Source organism: Austrofundulus limnaeus, unplaced genomic scaffold, assembly GCF_001266775.1.
Source record: "Austrofundulus limnaeus strain Quisiro unplaced genomic scaffold, Austrofundulus_limnaeus-1.0 Scaffold32, whole genome shotgun sequence".
NCBI classification, from domain to species: Eukaryota; Metazoa; Chordata; class Actinopteri; order Cyprinodontiformes; family Rivulidae; genus Austrofundulus; species Austrofundulus limnaeus.
The window spans coordinates 2,046,042-2,058,349 of NW_013952434.1; the positions used below are offsets into that span (position 1 = coordinate 2,046,042).

At 39.2% G+C, this 12,308-nt stretch overlaps 2 protein-coding genes and 1 long non-coding RNA gene across 4 annotated transcripts in view; 2 read left to right on the forward strand and 1 right to left on the reverse strand.

The window, feature by feature from the left end:
• Positions 1-542: 542 nt before the first annotated feature.
• Positions 543-7,400, forward strand: azin1b (antizyme inhibitor 1b). The gene is made up of 11 exons (XM_014005804.1): positions 543-734; positions 1,527-1,670; positions 2,610-2,808; positions 2,924-3,097; positions 3,340-3,512; positions 3,650-3,863; positions 3,974-4,048; positions 4,260-4,425; positions 4,500-4,609; positions 5,775-5,992; positions 6,078-7,400. The coding sequence occupies exons 3-11, from the start codon at positions 2,707-2,709 to the stop codon at positions 6,151-6,153; spliced, it is 1,308 nt and encodes a 435-aa protein (XP_013861258.1). The 5' UTR covers positions 543-734; positions 1,527-1,670; positions 2,610-2,706; the 3' UTR covers positions 6,154-7,400.
• On the reverse strand, positions 5,884-10,711 carry LOC106515803 (uncharacterized). Its single transcript, XR_001310044.1, has 2 exons — positions 10,625-10,711; positions 5,884-6,011 (listed from the first exon to the last, which is right to left on the reverse strand). It is a non-coding gene; the product is annotated as an uncharacterized LOC106515803 (long non-coding RNA).
• Positions 10,532-12,308, forward strand: part of adnp2b (ADNP homeobox 2b) — a gene marked incomplete in the record, with an annotated part of 17,495 nt that continues 15,718 nt past the window's right edge. For both annotated transcript variants that reach the window (XM_014005803.1, XM_014005802.1), the window contains 1 exon segment: positions 10,532-10,871.

Below are 12,308 nucleotides of genomic sequence, written 5' to 3' on the forward strand. Positions count from 1 at the left end.
GACAAATAAACATGAAAGTGCTTTTTACTGTTTGAAAAATAGTAATAATGTCAATGGAATATATACTGAGTGTCTTTGTACAGGCAAGTTCATGCAAAATTGAAAATGTTTTATGTTAAGTCTTTTTTGTTCTTTGTTGTGTATATAATTGTTACAAATAAAATGAATAAATGTAAAAAATAAATAAATAAAAGACTTGGTGAATGGATCAACTGTGACTTCATCAGTAGTTGACATTTTCTGTTAAACTGAATATTTTGTTACTGTTTAAATTAAGTTTTACAAGGGATTTATCAAAATGGTATTTACTGTAATGTGTAATGTCTTCTATTAAAACACAACTACAGTTTTAGGCTGTTTAACTAAGGCTCCTTCTATGGAAACTTTATGATTATGTAACCTAAATAAACACCACCGAAATACTGCAGACTGTACAATATTCGGAAATACATATTTGGGTATGAGCTCAAAAATGAAGAGCGCTGATTGGTGGAACTGAACTACAGACCCCGCCCACAGGACTTTGATTACCTTTTGCACTTCCCCTCGTCTCTTCCAGTAGTTCTCCACCCACCAGCCAACAGAGAGGACGCCACAGCCGACGCGGGGTTCTCATTTAAACATATGGCAACAACAGCCCTCTCTCTTTCTTTCATCGTTGGGCCCACTACTCTTTAAAAATTCCGCCGAAAAAGAGAAGACGATTTTCCAAAACCTGCTGGCCGTTATCTCACGTAAGTACCGCGAAATACTTAGACCGATTCTAAGGACTCATCGAGCGGCGGACGTAACATGGCGGGCTGCTCTTTCTGTCGTCTTGCTCCACATGACAGCCCGATTTACCGAAGTGTGTTTTCTGGACGTCATTTGTATGAATCGAAAGCTGCTGACTATGTGTAAAGCGACGTCAAACCAGTATTCATTCATGTAGTATATTTGTGTTAGAGTTTGTGTGTGGATATTTATGAAATATGGTGCTAGCACAGCCGTCTCTGTTTAAGGGCAGTAGAGCCACACAGCTCACCGTTAGCGGCTTCTTTGCCAGCAGGAGTCTTTTCTTTTATCGGTGTTTTATACCAGTGGCGTTTCATAAGCGCAGCTTCACCATTACTGGAAAAAAAAATGCAACAGTAATGAAATTTAGGGTTTAGTTCCTCTGCTTTCGTGACGCATTTAAGTGCAATTTGTCAACTTGTCGCTCATTGTTTTTACTCACTGCGCATGCGCTTGATTTGGTTCCATAGAAAAAGCCGGCAATGATTGCATTATTGGTTGATCTTAATTGCTTATTTCACTGTAAACGGCACAAAGATGACCCAAAATCATTTTTAAGGATTTTATTTTAAATTTGTAAACAACAAGTTTAGTAAGCTTAAGTAAACCGAGGCAATTTAGTGAATTCTCAGAACATGGACCTTAACATGACAAGGACATGGCATGCATTCTCCGTTTACAGCTTCTAATAATTTGTATTTATTTGATTGGGTTATATGTAATATATATGTTTTTTTCCTTCTCTGTCTTAGGGCTCCCCTTTCTCAGCACAGGTGTATGAGCGCTACCCAGAGGGCCTAGGGGCGGCCCTTTACAGGGAGCACTTTGACTTCAACGCTGAGCCACCTTGGGATCCTAGCTGATAGCGGGACAGGTCCATCTCCTGACTTGTCCATGTTAGTATCTTTTTTTTTTCATAACAAAGTTGAAATAGACTCACATTCATACATAAATTTGTAATAGGAACTTTTGGGCTTGTTTGTTTTGAGTGTGTTTGTTTATTTTGCAAATATTTTAAATAGAAAACAATATAATGTAAAGTTCTTTTATGAGATAAAGTCTCCACTGTAATTTGTTTGTGTGCTTATGGTGCGTTCACACCAAACGCGATTTCAGCGTCAGGAGCATCAGGTTTACATGCAAAGACTATGGTGGACACGCTTCAAGCAACGTCGGGAAGTGCTGCGGCGCCTCAAGCGCGATTAGAGCAGTGCGATTTGAACGATCTGAGCGTTCGACGCGCTGAGGCGCAAATCGCTGAAGTTAGAAAATCTGAACTTTTGCAGCTCGACGCGCAGCATCAACCAATCAGAGAGACTCCACTGTGTGACGTAACGACATTTCCYGACGGGACAGTTTACTGAATGATGTCCACTAACCTGAAACAGACGGAGAGGAGCTCTTTAGTTGAAATCCAGTGCCTGCAGTCGGTGTCCTGACAGGAGATATCTGCACCAATGCGTGGCAGCGACTCATCAGACTGGAAAAATAGTCCTGAAAGCGAGCTGTGAGCCTCTACTCTGAATTATCTGGTGAATTAATTATGAATTAATTATCTGATGAACGTGACATGCTCTTGCACTCTGTAAATAAAGCAAAGCCACTTCCTYGTCCGACATTAAACAGAGCCTGACAGAGGAGGGAGGGGCGGGGAGGCTGTTGCTGTGCAGCGCTTCAAGAGCTGACCTGCGTCTGACCTCAAAGTGCACAAGCGACCAACTTCAGCGTTGGCTGTGATTTTGAAGCTGAAATCGCGTTCGGTGTGAACGCAGCATTATAGTGAGGCCTGACAGGGTGAAATTGAGTAACGTGTTCCTTTTTCCTATTTTTTGTAGTTTGTTGCATACCGGCAGGACCCCATTGGCTCAGTCGTGACCCCTTGACTTGTTTATCTGTTCTTTATGATCATCGGCTTACTGGAATACGGTTAAAATGAAAGGACTCCCTGACAAACCCAACTACATCATTGAACTCCTGGAGGGAGGAGTTACCCTGGAAGATGTCATTGATGGGCACATTTGTGAACAGGCTCAGGTGTGTCCAGCTTTCAGAGCTTCCTGAACTAGACTGAGATGGTTAAAATGAATAAAAAACAGGACTTTTAACCTAAAATAATTTTGCTACTTTTGCCTCTTGTTGCGTTGCACAGGTGGAGAAGAGCGCGTTTGTGGCGGGTGACCTCGGTGCACTGATGCGTCAGCACATTTGCTGGCAGAGCGTGGTGCCACAGCTGCAGCCCTACTACCCAGTCAGGTGCAACAGCAGCCCTGCAGTCATCGAGGTCCTGGCCTCCTTGGGCTTGGGATTTGTTTGTGCCAACAAGGTGAGTTTGAGCAGAAACAAGTGCAAGCAGCTTTTGATTTGTTTATGTGGCATAGTGCTTCATCCTCTTACAAAAGCGCCCGATTTTTGTTATTTTTAGGACAGTTATATCATGGGCTCTTAATTGATTACTTGTCAGATGATATTGTTTTTCGAGCTTGGTGCTTTTTTGATCGTATTTAATAGGGACTTTGGATTTGCTTCTGTGAATTTCTCTAAAGTTGCATGTGTGCTTCCCTTCAGGCGGAGGTGACCCTGGCTCTGGAGCATGGTGTGCCACCAGACAGCATCATTCTGTCTGGTGTTTTCAAACAGCTGGCACATATCAAGCATGCAGCCAAGAACAACATCCAGCATCTTGTGTGTGAAAATGAGTCAGAGCTGACGAAGATTGCTCGCTTGCACCCTAATGCAAAGTAAGTTGGACAATTCACTGTAGCTGCTTGACATTTTTACACTATAGTGTTAATTATAAATAAAATGTTTATCAGTTTTGAGTTGAAATTTAAGTTCTAGTTGTTACTTAGTTTGTGCTTTGTTGGATTTCTTTTAGGTTGCTGTTGCAGTTAACTACAGAGGCTCATGCAGCTGAGACCAGCATGCCCTTCGGCTTTTCTCTGAAGAGCTGCAGACGTCTGCTGGAAACGGCCAAGGAGTTGGGCGTCCAGGTGGTGGGAGCATCCTTCCACATCCCGAGCTCCTGCCAAGACCTGCAGCAGGCCTACACTCGAGCCCTGTCAGATGCCCGCTGTGTATTTGACATGGGGGTTAGTTTTGTCCTGAAACCATCTTTYWRTTAAACAGACTTATCGCAATGTTGYAAGTTTATTAAAWGAATATYATATTGCTGCAACAAMTATTTGGGGTCTCTGTTCAGGTGGATCTGGGATTTAACATGCAYGTCCTGGACATTGGTGGTGGATTTACTGGCTCAGAGTTTCAGCTGAAGCAGGTAWTGGGTCACTAAAATAAAAAGGTGCACTTGTTGAATGATTTAAAAATGTTTTAAAAGTTACTAAAATGTCATGAATGTACRGAAGTAATTCATTAGAAACTAGATGCTGTTCAGTCAGTTCTTTCTAGGATCRAATTGAAAGTCAGAAATCTCTAGTGTAGGAGAAATGAATGATTACAGCTGATGTTCCTTCATTTGCTCTGTGCAGGTTGAGTTAGCGGTCAGGCCTCTCCTGGACACTTACTTCCCCCAGAGGTCAGGTGTGCAAGTGCTGGCCCAGCCGGGCGACTTCTACGTGGCCTCAGCTTTTACCCTGGCTGTCAATGTCATCGGCAAGAAGATGGCGTCCTGCCTCTGGGAAGACTTGTCCCAAGGTGAGACTTGAATTGTCTGCAGTCCGAGCAACGTGGTTTATGTTTTAACTTTATTACAAAATGTTTAAACGCAGGTGAGAAGAACGAGGATACTGAGTTCCTGTATTACATGAATGAAGGTGTTTATGGCTCATTCAACCACAAGCTGCTGGGAAACGCCATCGCTGCCCCGTCASTGCACAAGGTTAGTAGGTGTAAACTCAGGGGAACCGACACTGTTCTGAACTGARTGACGCCACGTAATCAGCCTTAATGGAACAAACCCATGAGTTAGTTCTGGGTTATTCAAACAAAACTAAAGTATCAACCTTTTCAAAACTATTAACATTTTATTTTACTTCTTATTTCTGTTCAAAATGAAACCAGTGATTTTATAGGACAAAAGATGACACTGTCAGAAGCAGCCATTAGGATTAAACACCAACTATTTATAAAAATGATGTCATTAAATATTTAACTGTTAGCTTGTATCATTATTCTCCTTTGAGCTAATGTCCGTTTTTAGCATATGACTTCGCTTTGTGTTCCCAGAAACCCAAAACAGATTGACTCATACACGATAGAACCAGCGTTGTAACAAGGTCTTTGCCTAAACGTTGCTCCGATTTTTTCTTTATATAGTTTGCCCTTCGTACGTGTAGTAGGTGAAACCTGATATTTTTGTTTACAATCTTAATTAAGTTGGTACAATACAGTGACGTGTGTAAATACAGCAGATTACTGATTGATCAGACAGAATTATCTTCTGAGGGAGTGAACCTTTACTCAGCAGAGCACACACACTGACACTCTTGTTTTTATTAAGGTGTTTAAAGTCCAGTAAACAACTCCCAAAACAAATCTCAGGTTGACTAATCAAGCTTATTTAAAAGTATCTTCAGCTGTTAAAAAAATTCACATCCTTTTTGTGCTAAATGTTTTTCTGTCGTCACTTTCAATAAAAATTAGAGCAGTGTAATCCAGGGTTGTGAATAAATGAACCTACCTCATGTTGTGAAAGCCTGTTTTCACTTCTGCGCACTGTTTACTTTAGCTATAAAACAACGTAGTGGCACATTATCAAAAGACCAACAGTGTAATTAAAAATCCTTAGAAACACAGGTCATGGTTTAATGATTTGAGCCACGTCATCTACCCTGACACCTGGTGGCAATAAGCTAACATGTCGTGTAGATATAAACAAGAGGTTTAATGTTTTGACTACAACAGAGACAGGCTGACAATTATTTTTTGTGTCATATCTTATCTATAATCCCTTATAACTTGGGTAGTGATCTTGTTTTTCATYTGTTTTTATATTTACTTTACAGTTTGTGTTATAAATGCTTTGGTTTGTTTATGTTTTCCAGCATGCGCTGTGCGTTGATGAGGCCGTGTATCCCAGCAGCCTTTGGGGCCCGTCACTGGACCAGCTGGACCAGGTGGTGGAGCGCTGCCTCCTGCCGGAGCTCAGTGTTGGGGACTGGCTGCTCTTCTCCAACATGGGGACGTGTGGCCTGGAGGAGTTCAGCTGTCTGTCCAGCTCCAGTCAGCTGCCGGTCTACTACACCATCTCCACCTCTGACTGGTGAGTGTGGACTCATGGCCTGTCAGGGAGATGAAATATAAAACGTTTAGAGAGAACTGATGGTCACGTTGGCTGTTATTCTCAGGTACGAGATGCAAGAGGCGGGTGTGGTACTGGATAGTGCCATGAAGAACTTCTCCCTGCTCCAGTACAGTGCGTAACTCTCCTCGGCCCCCCTCCGTCCTGTTTCATATTGCACAGATCTTTCTCACCTCTGCTTTCACCGTGTGAGAAGAGAGGTCAGCATGGTGTTTGGGATGTATGAGGCTAAATGTGGTGAACATTCCAGCCACCTTGGAAAATACATGTTTTTTTTTCCTTCCAGAGTTGATTATTATTATTATTATTATTATTTTTACATTTTTAACACAAACAGTGGTTGTGTGATGCCTCATTCATCTAAAATTCACCTGGAAAATAGTTTTGCCAAACTCGGATGATGATATGCAACAAAATGGATGACTCTTTGGAGATGGGACCCCCAACAAATGTTTGGGATGGTTTATTACTTTAAATCAAATTCAGTTTACAAAATGTGTAATTTAATCAGTTAAATCAAATGGTCTCTATCAATTATTTGTTGTTTGTTGTGTAAAGTCCAGTCTTTTTTTTTTTTTGTCTGTATGAGGTTTTGTTTTCAGAACTTTTAATTCTTTCTGCTTTCCGTCCCTTTTTATTGCATAGTTTGATCTAACCTGTTTTATTGCAGAACACCTTAATGTGTTTGTATTTATTGGATTCAGATATTACTGTGGCATATGTACAACTCCATCTTTAAATGTGTTTGCCCAGTTGTTGCACTGTGGCCCATCAGTGTTTTTTCTGCTAAGAAATTTTATTATTTTTTCTTAAAACTACAAGATTAGGTGTGCTGTTATTACCCCTCTGTGACCTCAGTGGTTTCCCTTCATTCAGTAGCAGAAGTGCTGTTTGAGATTAGCTCCATGCTAATGCAGAGAAGCTGCATATTAAAACATTTCTTGCCTCCAACGGAGGAGGTCAGTCTAGTCTAAAATGTGCAGAACCTCTTGATTTAACATAGYAGCCCTTAGCTTTCAGATTTTCATACTTGTGTCTTGCTTGGTAAAGATCCATATTCACAAAGGATCTTCACAGCTAGCTAAGGTTCAAACAAATGAAATATCAAGTCAACATTGCTTTCTTCATGCCTCTCCAGAGATCTGAGGGGTGTAAAGCACAGTGTCTTGTACAGCTTTGTGTTTGATCATGAGTTAACATGACTTAAACAGCAGATTTCAAAGAATCCTGCCCTTGTGTTTTACAAGTGACTAATGTATTATTTACTTGTCTAGGGCACTAATGGACCATAGCCTGTTTTTGACTGTAAATTGTGCTTGTTAAAGTAATGAAAGTGAATAATTTAATACATTTCTGACTGAAAAAATTATCTTATGCGTGTGTTTTTGTGGTGCTGGGTGGCTCAACAGACTTATCAAGTGTGGGTTTAGTTTTGTAAAATTAGTGAAAACAAAAATTTTGATTTTTAGCTACTTGRACCTTTTTTAGCAGCTATTTTCTGCTGTAAATGGGAAAAAAAACAATGGCAGCTATTTAGATAAAGTGGAAAGTTTTGCACAATCTCTCAATTCAAATTTATTATTAGTAATCAACATAGAATATGTTAAAGTCCTTTAAAAGTTATCAGCTTTAAAAACCCACACCGCAGTGAATATTTCATCATGTTCTCCAYAGGTTTGTAGTTTGCCAGACAAATTAGACTTTTACAAAAGTTTTGTTATTGGGCCAGTTGGCTCTAAAGTATATTAGACAATGTTGATAGATTAAAGGTCTAATATTCCTTGAAGGAATGCAAATCACCTGCAGAGTCAAATCTTAAAAATAACATAYATGGTTACTGCTTCGGCAGCTATCTTGGATRGATTTGACTCCAAAAGTTTATCAGTTGCAGAKGATGTACATCTAGATATTACCCTGGTAGTTTGAGATATTTTGYTAACAGACAGAAATRTGCACACATTTATATTCCTCTTCTCATTAGGACAATGTTGTGACTTCCATACATTTCTATATCCTAACCCTTCACCTACCAGTACACCTCAGCTATAAATGTAACCCAAAACCAGGTTCTGGTCCTCAGAAGAACTGGTCCTGTCAAGGTAGGCGCTTATAAAACACGGTCCTAAAAAGATAACAAAAACCCAGCGTGAATTAAACCATTATCTGTTTTCACCCTTTTGATGGCAGGCAATAAAATGTGAACACCGAAAAAAATATTAATGTTTCACTTGCTGGTAAAAAAAAAAAGAAATGTCAGTTATTATGTCATTTAAACTTATCATAAGCAACATTTTACGCATTAGTCTGCTTTTTAAACTTATTGGGCCATTTTAAATTRCATAAAATAATTTTAAAGCCAGGAACTAAGGAGATATTTTAACAGTGTTTTACAATGTAGGCGCCTTTTTTTCTAATAAACACCACAGGATTTGTTAAAAGTTGTTCATAAAACCTTTGGAAAGGATGATCTCGTTTGTTTGTAAAAATGTACTCACTTTGTTTTCAARATTCAGCTTTTCTACCATTGGAATGTCTTTTTTTCCCAGCAACTTCTGAACCTATATGAAAAAATGGTTCAGATTTCTTTATATATATAACTATAGTAATTCACACTTCATTTCAAGTATAATTGTTTTATTCTCAAAGTTTGCTGTGGCACCTGACTGCAGTCTATAGAACTGACCCGTGAGWGGTACTACAATACTTAGAAACTGCATTCAAATAAGTTAGYTTTTACCTTTATCGGCTCTCTCTTCATTGGTCTGACTTCATATTCTACAACACAATTTAAATTGCTCATCACAGCATGAGTGGGGTTTTCTGTCTTTATATTGATTCTGTGATATCCTGACAACCTCCATAAACCTGTCTGGGGTTTACTTTGCCTTTAATRGTAGGGAAAGGCTGCTGCCCTTGGGCATTAATTAGTATAGGTATTTCAGTATAAACATGTCATAATGAATTAAAATCACCAAACCACCTGGTCTAAGAAATGGCAACATCTCAGCAAAGTGTTTGTGTATTGCATCTCATTTCAAGTGTTTCATGTCTCACAACAGTTCATTAAGTTATAACTGTGTAGATTGTGCCGCAAAGACAGGAAGAATAATTAGCTCAAAACCATGTTGAGTTCTTCTTTGCGTTGAATACAGATCAAACAAATTTCGTGGATGATAGAATGAAAAATAATTAGTGTATTAGATAAAGAACTGGGTATATAAGCAAAACACAMAACACATTTTACAGTTATTTATCAGGAATGTAGGTGTATCATATTTTGTTCACAGCAAAGGGAGACTAAACAGTAGATCTCTGATGGATTTAGATGTTAAGTTTTCAACAATTAGCACATCTATCGTTTGTGCTTAACGAATGATCCTGGTTTCTGTTTACTGACTAAAGTATGGTAAAGCAGCACGATGGCTCATTGGTTAGCACTAACAAGAAGGACCTGGGTTCGATCCCCGGTTGGGACCTGGGGTCTGTCTGTGTGGAGTTTGCATGTTCTCCCCATGCTTGCGTGGGTTTTCTCCAGGTACTTTGGTTTATCTCCCAGACCATAAACATGTACAATAGGTTTACCTTACAAAAGAGATCTATGATCTCAGTGGGATTTGCCTGCCTAAATAAAAGTTAATAATAAAAAAGTGACAGTTCTGGTCCTGTCAACCTAATTGTGTTGGTAAGATGAAAACACCAAAATGTCTTGAGCCATGATGATCTGAATAAACCTAAAAAAGAGGTAACGTAAGTATCACGTAAGAGTTTTGCAGTTCCTTTCCGGCCTTGTGGTAACAGCTAATAAAATATTAAACATAGTGCCATTGATTGATAAAAGGAAAAAAACTATTGATTAACACTCCCACCACATGGAAGATCGGGCCACTCCAGGTTAACTTTCACCTGATGTAAAGGTCAATTTATGTGGCAGTGATTGGGCACAAACTAGCCTTTTGAGGAGGATGCATATGCGTTAATGTAAAACTATGTAAATCGAACACTGCAAAGTAACATAACGTTGAATAAAAACTGAATCGCAGTTGTTTTATATTGCTATGCAAAAATGTAAAAAAAATTGCAAAAAGAAAAATGTGTGTGCTTTGTGCCATGCTAGCAAAATGGAGATCTAACTTGTTAAGTCTTGAAAAAATCATGGTCTAATGTTATTGGCTGAAAAAAGTTGCATGATATGAGGTCACTACAGAAGAACCGCCCATTTAGCTCATTTTTTCGACAGCCTATTGGCTAAACTTGGTAATGTACCACGTGACTATCAGTGGGGGTCGAGGTAGCCACGCCCCCTAACTAGCTATTTCTTGTTGTATGCAAACAATTAAATTATTAATTCAAATATTACATCAAATTCAGAAACTAAACAATGAACCATATCAGGTGGACAAACTAAAATGATGCTGGTGTTATAAGTGAACGAATATGAAGTTATATAGTTTTTGAGATGAGAGGCCTCCTATTGGTCAGTTTGTGCAGTATGCAAATGATGCGGCTACGTCAGATCCTGAACTTGAGCGCCATTTTTTTTCCTCAACGGGGGAAGAAAGGGACAAAAGCTTGACCAAAAAAGAAATAATTTACGTTCGGAATCCGCTTGTTGTCCTCACGATTCGTCTTCAACTTCGGCCTTCCAGGTGCGGCGCGTGTAGCCGGGGCATGTCGCTTGGGTGAGCGTGAGTGAGTGCGCAGCGCTGTGAGCACACGCAGCTCACCGACACTCCGTTTGTCGCGGGCGGGAGGAAGAGAGGAGAGTGGGGGGAACGGCAGCTCTCCTGCCTGGAGGTGGCACAGCGACGACCGACTTAATCTGCGCGGAGAAATCAACGAGGTGAGCATGTGTGAGGAGGAGGAGGGTATCYTCAGGAAGATGCGCTCTGACCCGGCATGTTGTCGTCATCCTGTCCCTGAGTTCATCTTTACTGGAGGACAGTCTGTTAGCATGGAGGGCGACAAAGTAACAAGTCGTTTTGGTTTGAATGTGATGCAAATCACACACTTTTAATTTTACTGCAAATAATTTTCTTAAATTCTGGTGTTTTCTAAAAATACACAAGTTTGTTTTTTCGCATACATGATTCATGTAAAGCATTTATTTAATTTGTCACAGTATTTAAAGGGGTTTCCTCATTTAAGCTGCTTTTAGTGAAAGGTCATAAATCACTATTCCCCATTTATTTTATGTTACAGCAAATTATTTTTAAAACATTAAACAGTAAAGGAGGAGTAAATGTGACATGTGCTGGCAAAACTGGCCACAGTAAGCATAAACATTGTTTTTGTTGCAATAATGAGTACATTAAAAGATCATCTAAAGATCCCATTAATTAATTAATTTCAATTGCTTGTAATCTTCTCAATCTAACTAAAGTYTTCTAGCATTTATGTTTTCAGAAAGAATCCATTATAACCCTTAAAAATTAATTTGAAATATATTTTTTTCCTATACACTAGGACAGTGTTTCCCAAAGTTGGGGTCGGGACCCAAAGTGGGGTCACGAAACATCAAGGCGGGGTCCTGAAAAGATTTTCAGAATTAATTACATTTTTGCCTTAGTTGTTACAAAGGAGTGAGGTTAGTGTATTTAAAATGGATAAATGTAGTATAAAAATATTGTTACTATGCCCATGTTTAGTTGACCTGATACAAATGTGTATCATACAAAAATAGTTGAGGGCACAGGTCTCTGCTACTATTTTGTGGGTCAAAAGCTGAAAAGTTTGGGAACCACTGCACTTTGGTTCCCCAAGTTGGGCTTGGGACCCTATTATGGGTCATGAAGCACCTTAGATAATCTCCAGAAATCAATTTAAAGGGTAATAAAATAATTGCTGATGTAATATTTTCCCTAACTATAACAAAAACACAAAAAAGTATAAGTTTTTATATTTGCGTATAAGCTGTTTAGATAGTCAAAAAGCCTGTGTTTTTAGGGTTATTAACAGAGTTCGTGTACTCAGACCAGTAATACTTGGGGTCACAAGTTTTTGCCATGGATATTTTGTGGGTCAGAAGATAAAAAGTTTGGGAACCACTGCACTAGGAGGTCCCTTCCTATACTGTTTGGCTCCATGTGAAGCCCAAGCCCTTTTCAAATACAAGGCATCAAAATCATATTTAAAAACAGCTTATCAAACAACATTCTTAATCTTAATAATTCAACAAGCTACATTTAAAATATACAGCGGGTAAAATAAGTATTGAACACGTCACCATTTTTCTCAGTAAATATATTACTAGAGGTGCTAATGACATGAAATTTTCACC